The sequence below is a fragment of the Wyeomyia smithii genome, chromosome 2 (assembly GCF_029784165.1).
Source record: "Wyeomyia smithii strain HCP4-BCI-WySm-NY-G18 chromosome 2, ASM2978416v1, whole genome shotgun sequence".
Lineage (NCBI taxonomy): Eukaryota > Metazoa > Arthropoda > Insecta > Diptera > Culicidae > Wyeomyia > Wyeomyia smithii.
Window position 1 is genome coordinate 277,639 of NC_073695.1, and position 22,674 is coordinate 300,312.

The following is a 22,674-nucleotide window of genomic DNA, read 5'->3' on the forward strand; positions in this document are numbered from 1 at the left end:
CTGCAAAAAAATAGCGTTTCGGGGAAACGGCCATTACTCCAGTAATAATTGGTGTATCTCAAAATCAAACGTATTTTCTTGTTGTTGATAAACTGTACTTTCAGAAAAATACCACTTTATGCAATGAAAATGGTGCTATGCACTTAAAAATAAATTCAAACTTCCCTTATTTTTCTCGACCAAAAAGGTATATAACCCCTTAAATGAAATACATGCATACATGCAATATGTCCGTATGTAAAATAAACGAAATGCAACCATTACAGAGGCTATAAAAGATGTATTTTTAATGAACATCTACGTTGCTTTCAACAGAAATCCAGCTTGTGTATGCTTTGTTTCTAGATATACCTATGTTTATAGATATTGAAGAAACTTTTAGTTTTATATTTATTGATATCCTTTCAGATAAGTTTCAGCAACAAGGACTTTTTTTCTTCACAAATGCAACAAGGACTTCTTTCATTATTTTTTACATAACTCATTATCAGAGAGGATACTTAAGTCCACTGTTCTACAATTTTTATGTAAATAATATTGATGATTGTTAAGTAAATAGATGCCCTATTAGATAGCTTGCAGATGATGGTAAGATTTCTGACATAGGCCCCAAAGCTATCGTTTTACAGAAATCTTCACAGGGCAACTTGTACAATATAACTACGGCTCAAGTTAGTAAAATCTATTCCCAAATTTTCTGTTGAGCAAGCTGAGTCTCTCATATTTTTTCTACAGCTACCTCGGTTTTAACTTCAAGAACCAGCTAAAGTCATATCCGGTATCTAATTCCTGCACAGAGGTAATTTTTGTGTGAGTTTGTTTGTTGGGTAAGTTGGATTTCATTTTAAATTTGAGCTTCCATTTTAATTTGAGTTTAAACTTAAAAAAAGAAATTCAAATCCAATAATACAAATTTCAAAATCTGGAATTGAAACGTTTATATTAGAAATATTTATATCGAAACTTAAAATTCGTTGATTGAAATTAAAAAATTTTGAATTCAAATATTTGAATTTAAATTTAAAATTGAAATTCAGTTTTATTTAAACTTGAAATGTACCTAATTTAAATTTTGTTTTTATTTAAATTCAAATCTTATTTTTAATTTTTGATTCAAACTCCAATTCAAACCTACAGTTTATTATTCTTTCGCACAATTTTTCCCTACTGCGGTAGTTTGGAGGCACACTTTATCGGGTAGTTCTCCATATGAGAGAATTTATAAAAAATGATACTGTAAGGAATGACACTCCGCTAGGCGCTAGTACATGAATACTCCTCCAGACTTACAATTTTTCTTACGCTCGATGACTTTTCATTTGCTGTTCCATTTCCAACTATTATAAATGAGAGCAAAATTTATGAATCTTCACCGTATTTTGTACGTATTTCGAATCATTTATTGAATTTTCCCCACGCGCCTTGCGAACTTTGGCTTTTTCTCCTCGCGCATTAAATCGCAATGGAGAAGTATACCCTAAATTAGATAGTTAAATTACTCAATGTTACGTGAGTAGAATGTTTAATAGTTTAATTGTTGAAAATTGGAATTGCAGAATATGAAGTAACCTTGCTGGAGCAAACAAGCTTGTTGTAGTCTTAAATGTGGGCAGCAAACAGTCATCAGTGTTGCTTCATGTACCAGCATTTTTTGCAGCTCCAACAATGTATGCCCCTTTGATATTGAGCAGTGTATCGTCTGTAGTTTCGGTTGCAAGCGCATAACATTATGGTAAGCTTCCACTATACTGGCACTCGTTTATGCTAAAGACGGAGTTGTTTCGGATGATACGATAATCAGTGAACGATTGTTGAAATCAATTCAGTTTATTTAAAAAATATATAATTTCATTCTTTCATTCTATATAATAAGTTCCATGTTATACAAATTTTGCAATTGATCATTATTCAATTGGAATTGAAACTACTCTTAGAATCAATCAATTTAACGTTTGTAAAAATAGTTTTTTTTTTTTGCTTCCACATCTATTTGTAAACCTTACCGATGAAAACATAAACGTCTTTATATAATTAATATTTATTTTGTTCACTGTCCAAATTGGTTGGGTATACAATTTGAAGCCAAATTATAACAAAATTTTATATTACCATCATTTCATTCAGATATTATTTTACTCATAGTAAGAATAATGGTTATAGCATTAAATAAATACTAGCGAAAACATCAAATTTTTCAAAAACAAAGAATCGAAAGTATGATCATTTACCACCATTATTTCTAAGGGACAATTACTCAAGCATTGTTTTAAGATATACATACCGCAGGTGAGTACATTATTTTTGTCCCGTAACAAAATTCTATCTCGACAAATGGACACTAAGGCGAAGTAATTCATGTTTCTTTAAATAGCAGCACATTTAGAGGTTTTGGATTTCGTTGTCCAGCGGGATTCATTCTGCTAAGCTATACACATCAAAAAGTCGTTATTCTTTTGAAACCATCACATAAAATCTTCGTACGGATCGGAGTTCCAACGGCAAGCTTAGGTTCTTACGTTTGCTTATCGGATCGCGAACATATTTGATATATCCACTCTGCGATGTCAGGAACACCTTTCAACTGCTCCCAGCATCGTATGTACTATACGAGTCATTTTTTCCGTAAAATAATGTGTGGTAACAATTATCACATTCACGAAAGGTGCATAACCCACTAGTTTTGTTTCGCTGCTTATGAGGCAAAAATTTTCAAAATTGATTTTATCTTTTCTAACCAGTACAAAAAAAAACTATCATCGGTAGTGACGTTCTAGATTAGTCAACGTTTAATGTCGTGGGATGACCCCATTTAGCTCATTTTCATCATGTCGTAATATAGAAACGTTTCTCTTGTGTGTCTCTTGTCCGCATAGCGTGTATCGGGTTGTAGTAGTTTATCTTTAGATATTTAATAAGGCATTGTTGATTTCCTTACATTCTTGTTCTATCTTTTAATAGCGGGACTTTGGGTGCTATCTGTGTAGTAAAAAATTGAAAAATTTCAATGATGCCTTCTTTACGTTTCATTGATTATTTGGTTTTGTTTATGTAAACATAATAATTGGTTTCGGCTAACTAAAAAACGTCGTATTAGGCGTGTGTCGAAGAAGGAACCGGTCTACTAGAGAATGACTTCGTTTATTAAGTTTGTATACAATTGTAGTTACTCGTGACAAGAAAGAAAGGTCTTTTCCGCTACTTTGTTTTGTCAATAGTGTAACCGGATTGCTATTAATTGTTTTATCATTTTTTTCCAATTATTCTTATGACAAGAATGGGTTCGACGACTGAGGATTCATCCAAGGAGCGTTGTTGTTATTAATATTGTTCTGTAACGATAATTTTTTAGCATTAGGTAATAACCTTTCAATAAAACGATGATTTACGAAAGCTGTATAAAAAAAACTTTCTTAATTGTAGCTTAGATGATTAAACAATACATAGTGATGTATGAAAAAACATATGTTTCAGCCAAACACTTAAATACACTTATAGCGAATTTCTTTATTCCACTGCGTCCGGGCAAATCTGCCGAGCAATAAAACAACAGCATCGCGATTTACGACGCAAGTAAGAAAGAGATGCCAGATAATTATTTACGAACTAAGCACGCGCGGTGGTGGGTTGAAGCTGACAAGCAGTTAGTGCGCTTCCAGGTCAAAACGAGGTGAGCTGGTGGAATAAGGAAATTCGCTAATAGTCACAGCGAAAAAAAGAAAAGTGCAAAATAAAAGGAAAAATGAGTATGATACATTTGTATACAATAGCTTCAAGCAATGTTTACGCATTCATACATTTCTAGAGAATCAAGTTTATAAAATTACTTAAAATTAGGCAAAAAAAACAATAAAAAGGGTTATTCATGCGCTAAATTTGGGGATTTTTTTTATATAAATACTGTTAAAAACGTTTATCATTTATGTTATGATTAGTTTAGATCTTTAATATGTTGGTTCTAATACTGACTTCCATCATGACCAGCGAATTATGAATATTTACTGAATCTTATTTTATTGAATTATTCAAATGGTGTATCTTGGAGGAACTCAATATTAGAACAATAAATCTTTTTTTTTTTAAATCATATAAATACAATCATACTAAGTAGAAGAAATACTAGCATTAAAGATAACTATAAAGTTAATATGAATCTATGCCATGATAAGTGCACGTTGTTATAAATAAGGCTCAATTCGGAAAAAGTATGCAATGAAAGAAATTATGTTAATATCGGAGCATCACTTCGTGAAAATGCATTCGGCGGTTTGTACTGTTAGCTTGTCAAAATACTATAAATACCTATAAAAATAGAATAAATCACGTTCAATCATTAGAATTGCGAAACAAGGGGCACGGTTAACTGATAATTGAATCAGGAAGGCTCTAAACGTTGGTAAGAATTTACCAGAGAAATTATAGTAATAACAGTAATGACAAACTTCTATAACCTGTTTGAATTCGTTGCACAGTTCCAGTATACAGAACCGAAACGGAGCACGCTGGTGAACCAGCCTGTGGCTAAAGACCACCTTAATAATAATTCCAAGAACTACTTGTTTTATAACGTTGTAATTTTTATTAACAAACAAGCAATCATGAAAGAAAAGACATGAGTGATGAAGTATATAGAATAAGTACAACAACTAACAACAGCAACGATAAATTAAAAATAATGTGAATATTATTGCAATACAGTCAATGTCAAAAGAAAGGAATTACAATATTACGTAGTTGTTTGAATTGAAATTGACATCTAGACCTTATTAAGTTTTAATCCGAAACGCACCAAAAATAGTAGAAGAAACCTCAGCGATGTTCACGAATACTGTGTCGACACAGTGTTATTTACGAGTAGGAGTTGTCGTGATTCTTGGCACTATGAGATAATTAAAAAGGCTTTTTGTGAAATAGCTGATCTTTTGAAATTCAGAAACACGACTTTCACAAAATGTGTCTCAGAAACTAGAAATAGCAGTAAAATTGCGCGCATATATTGTCTTTAAATTTAATTCATTGTACTGTTTTAGAGTACGGTAATCCTGGTAAACTCATATGTATGCTATCGATTATTTGCAATACATTTCTTCTAACAAAGACTATAAAAAAGCAATATTCTCTGCAACCTGTAACAATGTTCATGCAGTTAATATCATGTTCTTCGAGATTAAATCTGATTCCTATATATTTAGCAACTCCCCAGAAACAAGATATAGAAACACTTCAATTTTGTTTGAACTTTGTGTATTTGTTTCTTTAGCAAAATATTAGACTTGGATTTTTTTGCACTATTTCTCCAGGTTTTCTCTTTAGCTTCAATATTGTAACGAAATGCAGATGTATCTAATTGTCATTACTATCGCGTTCTATCTCGGAAATGAAAATACCAATCATACCTGAAGATTTAAAAAAATGTATTTAAAACAAAGTGTACTGCGCCTCGGATTTTTTTATAAGCTACAAAAAAAATTCTTTTTTTCCAGAAAAAAAAATTAAATTACTCTTCATTTGCTGTCGAAATTTCGACCATATGAAAAGAACGATTTGAGTTCTAAATTTTACCAAAATGAACAAATGCACAAAAAATGAACAAAATCGGACAGTTGCTTATCTGTTTCCTGTAGAATTATTCTCATATTTACTCACTTTGAATGACTGACTAAGTTAATTAATTAATCAAATGCTTGTTTGTTGTCCCAGAGCTCAACGCATACTAGAAATGAATGAATAGATGTAACTTTCAAGCTTGGATGTATGATTTACTCACGTGAGCAAGATTGGATCTTCTAATGAACAACCGGTTCAAACAGAGAATTTTCAAGACGATGTTCGAAATAACTAGTACTAGTACATTTTTACAATAAACTTTGCGAGTTTTTTCTTGGACTATTATCTCCTGTACCTGCTGCATAATACAAAGTTCGGCAGCCCGGTAACGAAGAAATATTACTTGTTTGTTTTTTTCTCCGTACAGCTTGACGGCGATCTCGCCAATGTGCCCAGTAGCGCTAACAATTACGATAAAAATAGTAAGCCCAATAAGCAGACAATGGAAAGAGATATGGTATATGCTATATTCGCCTTTTGCTTTTCTATTCTTGTAAAAAAATTAAACAATACCTATGAAACTAAATAAGAAATCAATTTCAAACTCATTTTATTTGAAAAAATAAGTTATAATCGTATTTTATAACTACTTATCGTAATTGCAACCTACGTCCCTAACTCTGTAAATTATAAAACTTAAATGAGTCTGTCAAGATATATGGTTCGAAACAAATGGTAGTTGCTGAAGAGATGTGAATAAATTTGTTTTCTCAAAAGTTTACAGATTGCTGTTACGTTAAAACAAGAAGAATTAAAAATATATGATAACTTAACGAATGCTGAACTTGTACTCTACTCAATGATGATCGTTTAGGAAGGGTTCTCTAAAATCACATTTGATGATGAACTTTCAAAGGGAATTCGTTCTCTGGCTTACTTTAATGTGGCTTGCGTAAAACTGTAAATACAAACCCGTTCCTAATTGAAAGAACAGCTCATGCTCAAAAGAAGGTGACACGGCTACAGTTCGCAAGAATTATTAATTTCAAAAACACTCATCAATACAAAGAAAAGAATGATCTTCTTTTCGAAAGTACCTACATAAAAAATGATAATAATAAAAAAAAACTAAAAAAAGGGGGAAACCTTTTTACAACGCATTTCGTAAGTCAATAGTACAAACCGCTCAAAGTTTCGCAAATGTGACAAAGCATCGAAAAGTGTTTTTATGTAAGCTGAATGTAGTTCAGTCAGTAGGCGTACCTGTTCAATTCGGTTAGGCTCTATTTTAGCGTCCAAGCACCCATCGACTGCGAGCACATTAGCAATAAAGCAGCCACCACAATACAGATGATAGCGGGACCGAACGAAATTTGTTGTGAATATTTGGGTATTATGTCGAGCAATAGTGATGGGGTGTAGTGTTTAGGACAACATTAGACGAGCGGCATGGAAGAACAGAGATAAATGTTATGTAGTGAGAGGAAAAGCAGTTCATGAGCAATATTTTGTCTAGAGCCAACTAGCAGAAAAGGGTATACAGTATTAAACCTTCAAATGATTATTTTTCTTTCTAAAGCACTCACGTGATTTGTATTAGTATTATTAGAGTCGTATTGATCATCAATAGAAAAACCAAAATCGTACAGGTTACTCAATTCTGTATTATTGTTAGGAGTAACGAGAGCGCAAACTTGCTGGTTATTAGTCTGTTTTAAAGAAATATCGTCGTATTGTCGTTTGATAGCGGGGGCATTAGACGAAAAAAAATCAGTGTTGAACAAAATTTCGTCTTCATTGTCTAACGGTTTATCACACGTGTCAGTAGCAGCATCTCCAGTATTGTTATTGACGTCAGTCCGGTTGGTTGTGTCGAACACAGGAAGTACTCCAAAATTAATTTCTTTTTCCTCAAACTTGCCAGACATGCGTTGGAGGTAACGTTGTTATTAAATAAGTTAACAAAGGATAATTTTATAATAAACCATTTCGCAGTAATAGCATCACAAGAACAGCTTTCAAGTCACCTTTCTGAATAGATCAATCTTTGTTATCCATTAATACAACAAAAAAAGAAAAAAGGCATTTTCAGAAAGGAAAGCAGCTTTCATCATATTGTTTCACGTTATTTTTTGAGTTGAACATTTTCACTTAGAAAAAAAACCTATTTTCCCATAGTTGCTACTGACGAAAGTCAATAACGCATAATCGCTTTCTCCTTCTTTGAAGAATGAGCTGTTCTTGCTATTAATTAAAGTAATTGTCATCAAAATATCGTCGATGATTTTTAATGATCTCAAAAGAGTCAAAAGTATCAAGAACTAAATCTTTTTTTAAGTCACTCGACAACCGTTGCAGAGTTACTAGATCGTCATAGGCTCAGGCTTTTAATGTTTAAAAAAAGTCCAAACTGAGCAAAGGTAAACTCTGAAAAATGTTCATCTGGGAAATGGTTTATAAATAGATTTCAGATGCAGCTAATAAAATGTCTTCCATCGTTTATAATTCAGTGAAAATTTTACACCGATTATATAAAAGATTAGCTCGGAATTACTTACTTGTGTCGCTGCTGCTGGGTTTACTGGTGCCCAAGGATCCTGATTCAACGTCACTGGGAAAGGTGATTGTTTCAATTGATTAATGGACGGAACCTGCGGTCGAGATTTAAAGTTTAACTCCACTGGTATATGTTGAAAATTTTTTGTCACCTGTGGTTGATTCTGTTGGAATAGGTTTTTCTGTGGCGGTACTGCCTCGCCAAAAGGATTGTAAGCTGGAGCACTACTTGAACCTGTTGTGGTCGTTGATACGGGTTTGATCAGGTTATCCAGATTTACTAATGCGGAGTTTTCTCCCAGGAACGATGCTGGTGTTTTTTTTGCTGTCGTTGAAGCTGAGGCGGAGTTGCTGGCTGAACTGGATGTGTTGCTTGAAGACAGTGGGTCTAGATCATCCAACAGAGAACCTGCAAGAATCATTTTCAATACTTTCATAGTACGATAATAAACCTCGCATAAACTTCCTACCGTTATTATTCAAATTATTATTAACGGCATTACTGGTGCTGCTTCTCTTGGTAATTATATCGAACTCATCAAGGTCTGAGGTTGGTGAGGTAATTGCTCCTACTGGCGATGGACGGTTCGCAGGAAACTGTTCGAAAGAAAATAAAATAATGATAATTTTGGCTCAATACAACTAACAACGCTCATACAGCGAATGCTCCATCGGCACTTCCAGTAACAGGCGCCCAAGGATCATGTTTAACGGGGTTTGCGTTAGGCTGCCAGGGATCAGCCGTAGGCACTGGTGTGGATCGTTTTGGTTGCCACGCGTCCGTTAAAGGCTGTAAAGATATCGCGAGTGACTCGAAGTACAAATGTAATAATTTTTTTTTCGTACCGCGCTGGGTAGAGATATTTTGTTTTGCCACGGGTCTATATTTCCATTAGTTGCCAAGGGTGCCGTTGTTGATACTTTTGCACCATTATTCAGCCATCCTTCCACGGAAGAACCGGATGTTACTGATGGTGACTGTGTTCGTACCGGGGCCCATGCATCTAGTTGACCACCAACAGCACCAACCATTACTGGAACTTTAACTGAAGGCGGAGGCAGAGCTGAGGCACTATTTAGCCAAGGATCCACTACCGGTGGTGAAGACGTTCGTGACCAGGGATCAGATGTCTAGAATATGATAAATTTGAAAATATATACCATGGGCTTCTATTAGTAATGCCGCAGAATGTGCACTTTGCAATAAAGTTAATGACTGAATATTCTTTGTAAAAGCGATTGAATACAAAAAACTCATGTTCTTACCTGTGGTCTGGATCCGCCAGCAACGGGTAGGCCCCACGGATCGCTACTTGTTGATGGTCCAGGCTGTTGCACAGGGTTAGAAATACTAGTGGCTCCAAACGAAATGTCTAGCAAATCGACCAACGCACTGTCGGCCGGTTTCGTAGTATGTTCTTTCCTGTAATCGTAAACTAGTTAACAACAACTTGAAATATGAGTTGAATCCGTCATACTTGAAGTCTTGTTCACTCTGGCTAAGTGCAAGTTGTAATCGTACGTCATCACTTCTCCGCTTTTGTTCTTCCTGTTCGGCCTCCTCTCGTGACATTGCCATCGCCAGTTGGAGTTGCAATTCTTCTTCGCCCACGGTCTGTGGTCTTACGAATTCTATCTCTGAAACCGGCTTTCCTGTTGGCTCACCTTCACCCCAGTTAGGAGGCTATGTAACACATCCAACACATTTCATGAACCGTGTTTCAAAGCAAAAATCAATACTTACGCGAGAATCTTTCTGCGTAGGCCCATCAATAGACCCATCGGAACCAAATCCACTGGCAGTTCGAGCAAAACGTTCCTTCGCTTTTAATGCTCTGGCACGTTCATTCTTTAAGCGCTCATCATCTTTCAGCAACTGTACTAGCTGTTTGGCTTTCTCTCTAACATGCATTCCTTGGTCTTTACCTTCCTCCATATACTGAAAATCTTTCAACGTTTGTATAGCATAAATATTCTCCTTACACTGCTGAGCCACCTTCTCCGTTCCCGTTTTTATCAAGTATTCTAGTAGCAGCAGAGCCTTGTAAACGTGACGCCAGTTCTTACCGTGATCGTTAGTGCGTTTCCAGATCATTTGCATAATTTCGGAGAATGCTACGACGTTGTATGTGAGATCGGCAATTTCGGCCATAATTGTAGACGACGGACCCCATGGATCATTGGAGGTAGCTTCACGGACCTTGATCTGGAAAAGTGAAATTAGTGATTTGAATATTTGATTTGGGATTATGCGTTCATGATGTTTTGATACCTGGGCATCCGAGTAGTTATGTGCAAGATTTTTAATGTTCCTACGTATGCCAGCCACGTTCATTTGCGTATCGTTTCGCTTCACTAAAACATAAAAAGTTGGTGTAAACTAACTATTTTGGAGAGACTATTTATTCGTTAAAAAATAAATCCATTTGTTTATTAAAAGTATAGCATAGAAACAAACAGAATTGTATCAAACTAAGAAGTTAGAATACAGAAAGTAAAAATTAGTTTCACATGATTTAAAATAGCCAAAATCTAGAATGGGACTTACTCGTGACTTAATTTACACTGCTACTTATAAGTCGATGAATGATGATAGTAGTGGGTAGTAGTGTCACGCACAAAGAAAATCACTGCTTAATCTGGTAGTAAATGTGGTAGGTGGGATACTATGTGCAGGGTTGTAGGGGTACAGATGTCATTCGAGTCCTAGATCAGGCTTCCAATTTGTTTTCGGACCACGTTGATTGATTATTAATTTAGCAAACACAGGAATGCACGATTTTAGTCAAGCTTTCACACTAATTTGTTAAGGCAAAAGGCGAATTTTCAAAATATATGAAAATCAAAAATAAAATGATCACTTGGTGTTCGGAGCTGAAATTAGAGAAAATTGAAAACAAGAGTAAATACACTGTGCAATATAAAAACATGAAAAACATCGATATGGTATAAAGAAATACCATGAGACATAAAGGCTCAAGATTAAAAAAAAAGAAAATTCCAATTGTCCGACGTCTGTCTGATAAATGCTGACTAATGGAAACAGTGACTCGTGCGAAAAAAGCGTACTGGAAATAGAAATATAAGCCGCACAAGTTGGACAGGATTAAGACTTTGGAAAACCTTTATAAAAAATCAATACGATCTGCACACGATATTAGTAGTCGAACAAGACGTAAGTAAGAGCAAAGCAAAGCCTTGGTGCTACAAATTCCGTATCGGAAACTCAACCTTCTGTTTTTATGTATACACAGATTTCGCAGCCAACTGTGAAGCGTACAGGACACAATTCGCGGGGCAAGGGCGCTACATAGCGATCCTACTGACACTTACATTCTCTCCAGAGCCAGGACTCGAACATACGACGACTGGCTTGATAGACCAGCTGGGAGATTAAAAAAACAAAACAGTCCTGTGTATGAAGGCAGAAACAGGTCATAGCAATGTACCGCCTTCATACACAGAACTTAATAGGTATGTACTTATATAAATCGAAAGATTGTTTTAAGTGTAGGACCGCTACTATGTATTTCAAGAGGTACATTTCAGGTCATTTTGCACACATATCTGGTGATAGTGTTTTTCGACCTAGTTAAAATGGTACAACCTGACAGATTTTCAAACCGATTCAATGTTTGCGCTATCTTCCAAGATTTTTATTCATGTTTGATAAGCTATCATTAAGTATTATCACTTTGCGAGATTCAGGTTATTGACACTCACGCAACATAACCATCGCGGGTAAGGTCGCACTTTCCTTTAAAAATCTAGTTTTTTCAATGACACTAATTTACTTCGAAGACAGAAGGTAAACATTACATTTTTTTTTGTTTTTAGCAACTTAGTCAACTCTTCGTAACAGAAAATTGCTTGTTTATTATATTAACACTTCTATCAAGTTTGGTTTCAGATAAAAAAATAGACCAGACAAAATGCACTCTTTTATGTCAAGATATATCACAGTTAACTCCAAAGTTTATCTTACTTATCTTTTATTTACATCAAAGTGAGATTCACCTCAAAAGGTCGATAAACCAACTCAATGTGTTCGATATATCTTTTCTATTTGAATCTTTATTTAGCACGGTATATTTAATGAACTCAAAATAATCGGTTGTTCAAGTAAAAAACCCAAAGCACCAGAATGTGTCCTGTCATACGCGTCTGTTTGAACTAAAACACTAACATTTATTCCGGTAAACGGCCTTCCTCACTGCCAACGTAATCCAATTATATATTTTTTTCCTACTTCTCGCGATATTAAAGGGTAATTTATAAAGACGGTTATATTGATCGGAGACTGTTTCAGTTGGGTGTCTCATTCGGATCCATTTTTCACCAATGTTTGAGGCATGTCGTTGTTTTCTGAGTTTAACTGCGTGCAGCCATTGACAAAGCAAATTTTAGTTAACCAAATGCTGAAAAAGAAAGCCAAACCATAATGCTATAACAAAGCGTTTGCCAAGCATCTCCATTGACAAATGAAACCTCACAAATGACGTTGTTTTTGTTTGCGTAATGTGCTGCAGAGCAGACTTCATTGCTGCTTTACCATTGCTGATTACATGCAAGGCAAGTGTTTCAAGGAAAAGTATTGATTTCAACTTTGACGTGGGCGAAATCCATTTGAGCATCCGTTTGTTTAGTTTTTGTTCGGTAACCGGTTAACATTATTTGAATCTGTTTAAAACTTTCAAATTTTTGCCGCCAATTCTGGACCTGGTTTAGCTTGTGGTCAGGATACACGTGGCGTAATTGTTGCGTTGCGTCGGATAGGTCTAATTATAAGTGGATTAATGACACCCTGGCGTAATATTCTTTGTTGTTATGGGGAGTGAATTCGTTAAAAAATATCTCTTTTTATTCCTCTACTGTTGATGTTCCTTTTTATGTCGTACAGGCTAACTGTTGAATTGTGTGTTGGAATTCTACATACACCTTTTTGATAAGCTTATCTTATCGTTATCTAATAAACATTTGCAATGACGATGATGGAGCTCAAGAATAGTTTCATGTTTCGAAATTAATCAAGAGATGAGTAACGTCAAAAGAACAGGTTGCTTGCAAGCTAATCAGCACTAAAATCCAAGTGGCTTGTACAGTTCTGTTTTTGGCAAAGACTTCGCAGCCAACTGTTAGTAACACTGATATTCTCTTCCAAGTAGGGAGTTGAACATACAATGAATTACTTGTTATACTAGCATCGCCGGGGTTCTAGTCTATTCTTTAGCAATATCATTCATATGCGTTATGAAATTTCCTTTTTTTTTTCTTCTGTAGAAGACCGAATCACTGCGACCATTATGTCGTTGCTAGATTGCACATTATTCCCAGTTAGAAACTTTAATTTCAGATAGCGACAGCTCCTACATGACTTTTGCAAAAGATACATATTCTACCTTGTATCATTACTCGGTATTCGCGGAGTAGATGTGAGTAGCCCCGTAAATGTCCTTAGGTCTTTCTTATGCTAAAACTGGCCGCTTTCTACGGGTAGTTTTTTCCATTATTGAAATTGCACCTAGAAATAAGACGTTCGTTAAAAAACCAGTTATAGTCAGTAGTTGTGACACTGACCAAACAATATTGTTGTTTTTTTAAATGTAAAGAAAAAGTTGATCCAGTATGTTTTACTAAGCTTTTAATAAAATATCATACACTTCACTTTAAATTCTTATCTAGCTTCGTTTACACAGATGCAGATTTGTCTACGTTTACACTTTTCACACCAGTAAACAGATATGTGTTTCGGTTTCCACTCGAAACCTTTAGTGCTTAAATGAAGTATAACATGAAAAGTGGAATTTGGAGAGAATTGGCTTCAGTGTCTTCAACAGTAGCTAATATCTTCATGAACTAATGACATTTTTTGTCTCATGACTTACATTTTCAGTTTTAGTAAGTAGGTAATGTATGTAATTTTATCGAGAATGCAAAAAATGAACAAGGATTTAGGGTGTTATTTAGACTTAGAAAAAACTTCCCTCGTCCAGACGGGAACCGAACCCGCGATATCCGAACATGATTTAGTGATATAGACTTAGGGAAAATTTTCCTCATCCAGACGGTACTCGAAGCTGCAATCTCTGAACATCGGAGATTGCGGGTTCGAGCCCCGTCTGGACGAGGGAAATTTTTTCAAATCACACCCTCAGTCCTTGTTCAGTTTTTCGCATCGAAAATTACACGAAAATCACGCCTCGAAAAACCACATACATTGTCTACTTTAGCAGCTAATTTTTTTATATTATGAAATAAAAACATATCAATTTTAATTCGGATCATGAACTAAAAACTTTTGCATCTTGAGTTTCATATGCGTTTGTTTTGTTGAAACCACTCATGAAACTAAGTCTGTGTCTGTCCAGAGTTTGATAGATTGATTCAAAAAGTAATACCACGACGACCGGTTTTCTCCATTCCTAAGCCATCCGACCGTGCTACTAGCCGACAAATTTTGCGCTTTATGAATGTTTTATTTTCCAATACATCTTTCTAGCGTGTTGCGAGGTAGCAAAAGAGAGCGATCAAAAATCCACCACTTTACATATGCAACCCACATCTGCTCAAGAAGCTAGGTAAAAGCAAAATCATTGTTTACAAGTCTATAATCTTAGTTGAAGATTTCTTACACAAGAAAAACAACCATGATAGTATCATCGAAATGAAGTCGCATAGTTAAGTGTCCAATGTAGAGAAGGTATGGATATTTGCCGTTCCAAGCAAAATGCTCAGCATCAGTTTTTTACCCATGACTCTTAATTAAACCTTGTAGGGGCCATGTTCAAGGATACATCGGAAACGTGATGGCAAAACTTTAATACAGTGATCAACAGTTTGTGGTTCAGTCGCCATGAAACGGGGCGTTTAGGTGACGGAAAGAATCAGGAAGATAAGCTTATATAGAAAAGGTACTTACGCCGAACTATAAAACTACACACCAGTTGCATTACTAAAAACAACTGACCAACGTTGATTCAAGCAACAGTGTAAGAAATAATAAATTTCTCACTTTTCGGTACATCTGATTTGATCGTAGACGGAAAACATAGATATTGTGAAGATGTTCAGATTCCAGTTTCCAGGAATCTCATTTTGTTTTGTTTTCGACCAATAAAATATTTAAAACTAATATATGTGTTTTTAGGATACTTCACCTAGCCTGATAATGTATTTCAATGTTAACACATCACAATTTTTCCATGATCACAAACGAATCAAGGAAAATTAATACTCTGCGAGATTGTCACTTCCTCAATTTGTCTTCCAATACAGTGTTCCAAGCTGTATCTATTTGAGATTTTTTTACGCCGTTGTCCTCACACATGACTTTTACTCACTCCCTGTACCCGTACGAACTATTTACAACGCCGACGTCGGTGGAAAACGGTTCTTTCATTGAGTAACTGCGTGTGCACACACACACACACACATAAATAACTATATCCATTCTTTTGACGTTTCTGATTACGGTATGTAAACACAACACGAATAATGGCCGAATACCCACGCACACACTACAGAAACCTAGAAAAGGTGGCCAAGTCCTCGATCTTCCCTTGAGTTGCTTTATCTTCAAGTTTTGGGTATTGTTTTAAGGTTGTTCATAGTGAACAAATGTGAAGTAAACTTTCAATTTCTCTGAACAATAAATTTAAAAATGCAATACCATTAGTAAGCGGTTGCAGCACAGACAGACACGCAAAATAATGATCTTCTTGCCAATAGCACACAGTGAAGGTGTCTTACATGGCAGAAATTTTTCAGCACACAACGAAACAACTGAATCCAGAATATGACCAATTTTCACCTTTTTCTATATGCACGATAACTACAAATAACTACACTCTAAAGGACAATTTCATTACAATTTGGACAACTATTGGAGAATTTATAAATAACTTTCTGGACCGTGACACAAGCGACATAAATCTTTCTTTTCGTGAAACTGCACCTCTGCTCGAAACGACGAATGACTGGTTAAATTAGGGTTGTTAACATGTTGTCGATATTTTCTCGATATTTTTGACTAATGTGCATTTGATATCGGTGTTTCGATATTTCAGATTGATATTGTTATCTCATTTTGACGGTTGCCATCGTTGATAAATTCTTATTTATATTCGCAAGGCGTGTAATTGGGTTGTTTAGCTACAACAAATTTTACATCATCTGAAAAAGCTGCAATTGGGTTGTTTAGCTATATCAGTTTTTTTAATGTCATCAGAACAAGCTGCATTTGCTAAAAAATTTTAAATCACGAATTAAAACTGCTCGAAATCACTACATTGACAGTTCGCCCATATACCAATTGTCATTGCTGCGATTTGGAGCGTTTTTTATTTTTCATTTAAAAATCTAATCACAATGATATAAAATTTTATAAAATCAAGTTTTGCTCAGAAAATTAAACTCTTTTACCTGATATATAAAAATCAGAAATCCGTGAGAAGCTAAACAACCCAATTTTCAAGCAAAACGTGATTTTCAAAAATTTTCTATCGTTGTCCTTTGGATTTTTAATCACGAATTAAAACTGCTCTAAATCGCTACAATGACAGTTCATCCATGTATTAACGTCGCAGCACTAAATCGGAATCGCGACTTTTCGTTGCGACTTTAAATATCCTTACGTGGGAAGTAGTGCGCTGTATAGCACATCAGATGCGCTATACAGCGCACTATTCGCGACGTAAGGTATAATGTGCGGCATGAGAGTAAAATCAATTGTCGCCAGTCGACAACTATAATTTTCAACTAAATGGATAATATCAACTGCCATTGTAGCGATTTAGAGCGATTTTTTTTTCTCCGCACGCTGATCATAAATCAGCTAAAAGAGTGTAATTTTCTGAGTAAAACGTTATTTTTAAAAATTTTATATCATTGCCCTTCGATTTTTAAATGAAGAATAAAAAATCGCTCTAAATCGCTACAATGACAGTTGGTATATGGGCGAACTGTCATTGTAGCGATCTTGAGCAGAATTCGAGTTTTGACTCGTGATTTTAAAATCGAAGAACAACGATAGAAAATTTTTGAAAATCATGTTTTGCTTAAAAAATGCAGCTCTTTCAGATTATACAAAAAACTGATATAGCTTAACAACCCAATTCCCTGAATGACAGTTCGCACACAAAGAACATATGTTCATTTTATTTTCAAAGGATGTGTAAAAACTTGAAATGCCATTTCATCCATAAGTGGTAATGCACCCGCTATGTGGCTCTCGCAGGGAAATGGCTACATGATATCTCTTTTTATCTTGAATGAGTGAAGAGTCTTCTCGACTGAAGTAATAAGTACAGTAAGGTCGTTTTATACGCGGGTTGCTTTCCTCCATTACTCAAAAACGGTACAAGATATCGACCTCATTTCAATCACGTTTTCCGTTTTAGGCCACGAGTGATCATATATCAGTTTTCAAAAAAATTCACAATTTTTGGTGTAAATACTCAATTTAAAATATTGCATTTTGGTCTCTAGATTGTCCACTGTCATATTCAAGCGAGGTTTAAACGTTTTAGGACGGTTTTCTTTGTTATATTTGCAACTCAAAAAAGTCGTTTTTTACGCGGGCCCATACAAATTTGAAACGCATCCCCCGCGTAAAAAACGACCTTAGTGTATATAGAACTTTTTCTGGGCGCCTGCCTCGGGGCTTTATTTTTAAATAAAGCCTCGATATGTTGCCTACTGTCAAACGTGTAGTTCTAAATTGTTTTAAAACAAATGACGCCATATTGCCTCTGAACATTGGATACAGGATATTCATTAAACGTCATATTCCCAGTTCAGGTAGGGATATCAGATGTGCAGATTTGTCTGTGAAACACAGATTTTCAAAGTCCGTGTGCATACTATTATTCATTCGCAGCTTTCTGCAGATTTTTCATAGTTTCTGCAGATGTTTGTCAGTGTTTTTTATTTGGGCAGACATTCTCAAAATGTGTGCAGGTTTGGCAGACTGCGCAAAAATTTTTTTTTGATCGGATACATTTTTTTTCAGATTGCAAGCAGATTTTCTTTGGTTTTTCGAGCAGTTGTAGACACTTCAACAACATCTGGCATCTCTATGTTAATTCAGGGAAACCAGATGTGCAGATTTGTCTGCAAAACGCAGATTTGTGAAGATTTTTATTGATTCGCAGATATTTGCAGATTTTTAATAGTTTTTGCAGATTTTTGCCAGAGTCTCCTTATATTTACGCAGACTTTCTCCACATGTGTGCAGATTTTCTCAGATTTTTGCCTGCATGAGCGAAATGTTTTCGAATCTCGGATAGATTTTTTTTCAGATTGCAAGCAGATTTTTCTCCGGTTTTTCGAGCAGTTGCAGACATTTTTCAAAAACATCTGGCATCTCTGGTGTTAATGTTTACTCTGGCGTCGGTAAACGCTACAGCTTCTTTGCCGCACAGTTTAAATTCTAGTTTAAGATTTGTGAGAAGTTTACAGTTGATTGTCTAATGAAATTTAATATTATTTAAGAAAATTGGAATCGAAAATGCTTTCATTTCGCCAAATACTTTGTTTTGTTCTGTCACTACTATCATTCATATCAGTATTTTATTCTGTTGGAAAATTAGGCGTCTTTTTAGCTACTCCAGTGACTCGTAATTTTAAAGATGTCTTGCTGCAGAATTTGCTTGATGATCGTTCACTGCAAAAGGCCACTTTGTTTTCGCTGATGTTCAATTCTATCTGGATAGTACTCTTTGTATTGCAACATAGTGCCATGAAGGCACAAGTCATAAAGAAAATTTGGCAAAAGCTAGGTCTGGAATTAGCTGAACGCAGCATTTATAATATCGCATCTTCGTATTGCCTTCTGGTAAGTTGTGTCTAGGCTTTTGAAATCCTCCTTCAATTAATTTATTTTTAGATTCTTTTGAAAAATTGGAAGACGACTCAATCTTATCCATTATGGCATGTAGATGTCCAACATAGCGCTACGCTATGGTGGACTTTTGCATCCGCTCATATTCTTGCGTGGACAATCATTTACGGTGGGAGTTTGCTAATGGATTTGCCAGAATTGGTCGGACTCAAACAAATTTATTATGATATCAATGATCTTGCGCCACCAATGAGCTACAAATCATCTGAACTTCGTCATTTCTACGAGAGACTGCGTCATCCTTCTTTTGTTGGACTTTCTGTAGTTTTATGGATTACAAATAGTATGAGGTAGGATGCCGTAATTTAAAAAAGGCGCTTAAGCTTTATATTTCACCGATTTCATCAAATAGTTAACATTGACTTTTTTCGAATTAGTTTGGATCGTCTTCTGTTGGCTATTGTGTGGACAGCTTACATGTACCTTTCGTGGAATACCAATAAAGCTGACTTGGATTATCAAAAGTACCAGTTAACTCGCAAAAAGGTTGAATTGGCTGGTGTGGACAAATAACAAACAAAAATACTCTATAGTTAAGAAAATAACTGTGCCTCAACTACATGTATGCGCTATTATTTATCATTCGCTTATATTTTCTTATTCAAAAATAAATCTGAATATTTTCCATCCGGTATTGACTCATAAGTACGAACTGACTAATAATATTTAAAACTTTCAACTAATCGGTTAAAATATATTAATTCATCTAATGATGAGATTATGTCTTTCTCATGTCTCGTGCTACCATGTTGTATGATATTTCAAGTAGATATTAAAAAATTTCTAAAGTGGTGGTCGTTCAAAATTGGCGATTTATTTATTTTTTATTTCTGTAGGTTACAAATAAATAATAATTTTAGTAAGTGACCTAACATTGAGTTAGAAATGTTGAGCTTGTATTCTTGCATCTATGTTGTCTGATGCAATTTCGGAAAGATTCACTAGGTGAGAACTATGTTCTGAATGTAGCCATGCGTAAAACATTAAACTAAGAACTTGTTACCAAAAAATGCCTAAAAATTATAAACCATTATAATCCATGTGTAACGTAGTAAATCTCTAGATCTCATCTCTAAATTTCCTACTTTGCGTAGAAAATCTTGTCCATGTCCTCTTTTCTCGTATTTGCATATCGATATTTATTTAGGTGTGTACCAGAAACAGGCAGAGCTCCTTTCTGCATTTCCTTGCATATACAATTACAATGCTCTCATAGACTCACCTCATTAAACCTTTTTTTCTTGGTGTACAATAATAATGCATTATTTTAAACCTTTAAACACGCTTGCTCGTCTCACTTATTCAGTACCTGTGCCCAGATACGTGTGGTTAAATGAAAAGGATAAAAATTTCCTGTTCGGTTGTTCGAAAAATCAGAACTTTTCTCACTGAGTTCATATGAAAAAAAAAAAAGAAATCAATAATATTCTGTACTGAGATGACACTACACTTATCCAAAGTAGTGGGGAAATCAATAATAGTTCGATGGGATAATTAAATGTACATAACAGAAATCTGTTTTTTTGAATTTATAGACAATAAAATTATGTCTGATTTTTCTTATGTTTCTACTAAGCTTGCTGTAAGAAAGATAATTTTAGAGCAACGATCACCATATGTAAAACACGCTTGTCGTTCTTTTCATTATTTATGCTTATCCTTTGATTCCATGATGGGCGTGGTGTAAACATTCAGTTGGTTTGCTTTGCGTGATATGTACATATCGCTCGAAGCTTCACCTCGAGAGCAGTGCATTTTGAGTTGCTTTAGTGCGGCTGTGTTTCTACAACAGTTCGTATTCATCATTTGAAATTCAATTTTGATTCGTATAAATAAAGTTTTTGAAATGAATATGGTTGCCCGTTTTTCTCGTCGTCGTATTGTGATTATAACCGTTTCCATCATAGTTCTTTATAATATTTTATCATCATCGTACAGTGAATATAAGACCGATACGATCATTTATCGCACAAAACCGGAAGTCGTTTGGGAGTATGTTGCTGATTTCAGTAAAATGAAAAAACTCAATCCTACCATGTAAGTGAATGTCATTATCGCATGGCAACGAATGTTTAATAAACGACTGTTCTGGTTTAGATTGGATTTTAACATTGTCGCCGATCATGGAAATTTGGATCATTGGAAATATTCAGTGGAATATACGGAACAGCTTTCGCATTGGCCGTATATCAGAAACACTGCTGTTGGTCACTATTCGGTTCGGAAGCTGCCGCAGTCGGAGGGTGGCCAGTACTCTGTTGCATCAACGCACAGGACGTGCTTTCTCTTGGGACTTTTCTGTCGTAAGTTACTTTGATCATTATCAGGAGTCGTTACTAATGTACTGCTTGATATCTTCTAGTGAATTCTAAAGGCGAATTTAAAATTTCCTATTTAAACGAAGAAGATACGTTTTGTCAGGAAACTGTTCACTATCAATGTCCATTCTTATTCGGTCAATTTTGTTTTCGGGAGGTTGAATTTCAGCGGAAAGCAATCATGGCCAATTTGAACCTCCATTTTAAGCAGAATAAAATGTAATCAAGTACTCCTACACTCATAGCCAGATTTGACTGTGGGTCCCAAAAAAAAACAACACCGTTTTTTTGATCGTACATAATTGAAGCCTTTATTTGTCTTTAAAAACTTAAAAAAATCGGTTAGAAATTTACAGAACATCAACAGTTACATTTACAATCGTTTAATCAATGCCTTATTCTTCCAGCTTGTAATATCGTAATTACAACATAACAATGTCAAATTTGGCAGCTTTTCTTTCTTAATAGTCGTACGCCAACTAATTTTAATCAGTTTTATCTTTGAAAAATACTATTCCCCAGTTGCCTTCGACATCGTTAGACTCAAATAACTACGCAGTTGGCGAGATTTTGATCGATAAAGAAGGGCACGTACTAGTTCATGAAATTCTCAATTTTCAGATACAGATTCTGCAGAAACTGTGTTAGCACCATCGCAAAGTCAATTTCGACATAATAATTTGCACTGCATCTCTTCCGAATTTAAGGAACTTACCTAAACTCCTAAATGTCTGCAACCAGGCTTCGAAATGTTCACGGTAGAACCACTTTTCACTGCGATAATCGTCTTCTTCTTCCTCTGACGCTACCAAGGCTCGCTTAAACAAAAGCATTCTCAAACAAAAATGTCAAATGAGTATCGCCATCACGACGTTATTTTCCTCAAACGTATTTTGACATTTTTTCTAGAATGAGAATTACGCACGTTGAGTGCGTGTATTCTAGAAATTATTTATATCATTGATCTTGTAGTAATATTTCTCAACATAAATGAACGAAGTAGACAGAAAAAGGCCGAAATAACATCGCTAAAAGATTGACAGTGTGCATTTCTTCGATACGCGAGTGTCGTTTGACTATCTTTTTCTTTCTGTGAGCTGAGCGGCGATGGTTTGGTTATTTAACATTTACGAGCGAAAGCTGACTGTGACGCACGCTAAGTAAACGAGATCAAATAAAAATGGCGACCGTTTACAAGCCTGTCTGCAACTACACGAAAACCAAAAATATGGAAAAATTTGCTTGAAATAAAAAAAATCAATCAATCACTGGCGTTTTTCTCTGGTACACGTTGTCCCATAGTACTCCGTACCTCGTCCTGTCAAACTGCTCGACAAATAATGAACAAAATGAATT

At 35.2% G+C, this 22,674-nt stretch overlaps 3 protein-coding genes and 1 long non-coding RNA gene across 19 annotated transcripts; 3 read left to right on the forward strand and 1 right to left on the reverse strand.

The window, feature by feature from the left end:
* Positions 1 to 1,806: 1,806 nt before the first annotated feature.
* LOC129721532 (epsin-1) lies at positions 1,807 to 16,076 on the reverse strand. Of its 14 annotated transcripts, none has more exons than XM_055674220.1 (14): positions 15,020 to 15,194; positions 13,500 to 13,621; positions 10,649 to 10,974; positions 10,373 to 10,455; positions 9,845 to 10,306; positions 9,579 to 9,784; positions 9,367 to 9,523; positions 8,947 to 9,231; positions 8,759 to 8,890; positions 8,571 to 8,697; positions 8,253 to 8,509; positions 8,103 to 8,195; positions 7,131 to 7,460; positions 1,807 to 3,329 (listed from the first exon to the last, which is right to left on the reverse strand). In XM_055674220.1, coding segments are annotated over exons 3-14 (2,199 nt in total). In that variant the 5' UTR covers positions 10,650 to 10,974; positions 13,500 to 13,621; positions 15,020 to 15,194; the 3' UTR covers positions 1,807 to 3,263. The 14 variants fall into 14 exon arrangements, with proteins under 14 accessions (XP_055530195.1, XP_055530191.1, XP_055530187.1 ...); XM_055674216.1 differs by lacking the exon at positions 15,020 to 15,194 and adding an exon at positions 13,678 to 13,827; XM_055674212.1 differs by lacking the exons at positions 13,500 to 13,621; positions 15,020 to 15,194 and adding an exon at positions 15,911 to 16,076.
* On the forward strand, positions 11,361 to 15,205 carry LOC129721533 (uncharacterized). Of its 2 annotated transcripts, none has more exons than XR_008727425.1 (3): positions 11,361 to 11,574; positions 14,600 to 14,800; positions 14,876 to 15,205. It is a non-coding gene; the product is annotated as an uncharacterized LOC129721533 (long non-coding RNA). The 2 variants fall into 2 exon arrangements; XR_008727424.1 differs by lacking the exon at positions 11,361 to 11,574 and adding an exon at positions 12,675 to 12,756.
* A 2,405-nt stretch (positions 16,077 to 18,481) lies between the features above and the next one.
* On the forward strand, positions 18,482 to 19,710 carry LOC129722546 (nurim homolog). Its single transcript, XM_055676058.1, has 3 exons — positions 18,482 to 18,934; positions 18,986 to 19,290; positions 19,378 to 19,710. Exons 1-3 carry the CDS (start codon positions 18,608 to 18,610, stop codon positions 19,511 to 19,513), a joined length of 768 nt encoding a protein of 255 aa, XP_055532033.1. The 5' UTR covers positions 18,482 to 18,607; the 3' UTR covers positions 19,514 to 19,710.
* Positions 19,711 to 20,676: 966 nt separating this feature from the next.
* Positions 20,677 to 21,761, forward strand: LOC129723001 (uncharacterized). 2 transcript variants are annotated; one of them, XR_008727694.1, is made up of 4 exons: positions 20,677 to 21,037; positions 21,098 to 21,303; positions 21,363 to 21,659; positions 21,726 to 21,761. XR_008727694.1 is itself a non-coding variant. In XM_055676916.1 (3 exons), exons 1-3 carry the CDS (start codon positions 20,847 to 20,849, stop codon positions 21,539 to 21,541), a joined length of 576 nt encoding a protein of 191 aa, XP_055532891.1. In that variant the 5' UTR covers positions 20,677 to 20,846; the 3' UTR covers positions 21,542 to 21,761. The 2 variants fall into 2 exon arrangements, 1 of the variants encoding a protein (XP_055532891.1); XM_055676916.1 differs by having other exon boundaries at positions 21,363 to 21,761.
* The last annotated feature ends 913 nt before the right edge of the window (positions 21,762 to 22,674 follow it).

What these genes read in the sequence shown, in the direction of transcription:
- LOC129721532 (XM_055674210.1), bottom strand. Translation starts at nt 11,461, where the DNA reads ATGTTCGAGTCCTGGCTCTGGAGAGAAT. An exon ending in CTACGCAGAAAGATTCTCGC is followed by an intron (nt 9,785 to 9,844) that starts GTAAGTATTGAT and finishes TGTGTTACATAG; the next exon opens with CCTCCTAACTGGGGTGAAGG. An exon ending in TCCAACAGAATCAACCACAG is followed by an intron (nt 8,196 to 8,252) that starts GTGACAAAAAAT and finishes TCTCGACCGCAG; the next exon opens with GTTCCGTCCATTAATCAATT.
- LOC129722546 (XM_055676058.1), top strand. Translation starts at nt 18,608, where the DNA reads ATGCTTTCATTTCGCCAAATACTTTGTTTTGTTCTGTCACTACTATCA. An exon ending in CATCTTCGTATTGCCTTCTG is followed by an intron (nt 18,935 to 18,985) that starts GTAAGTTGTGTC and finishes ATTTATTTTTAG; the next exon opens with ATTCTTTTGAAAAATTGGAA. An exon ending in TGGATTACAAATAGTATGAG is followed by an intron (nt 19,291 to 19,377) that starts GTAGGATGCCGT and finishes TTTTCGAATTAG; the next exon opens with TTTGGATCGTCTTCTGTTGG.
- LOC129723001 (XM_055676916.1), top strand. Translation starts at nt 20,847, where the DNA reads ATGAATATGGTTGCCCGTTTTTCTCGTCGTCGTATTGTGATTATAACC. An exon ending in AAAAAACTCAATCCTACCAT is followed by an intron (nt 21,038 to 21,097) that starts GTAAGTGAATGT and finishes GTTCTGGTTTAG; the next exon opens with ATTGGATTTTAACATTGTCG. An exon ending in TCTCTTGGGACTTTTCTGTC is followed by an intron (nt 21,304 to 21,362) that starts GTAAGTTACTTT and finishes GATATCTTCTAG; the next exon opens with TGAATTCTAAAGGCGAATTT.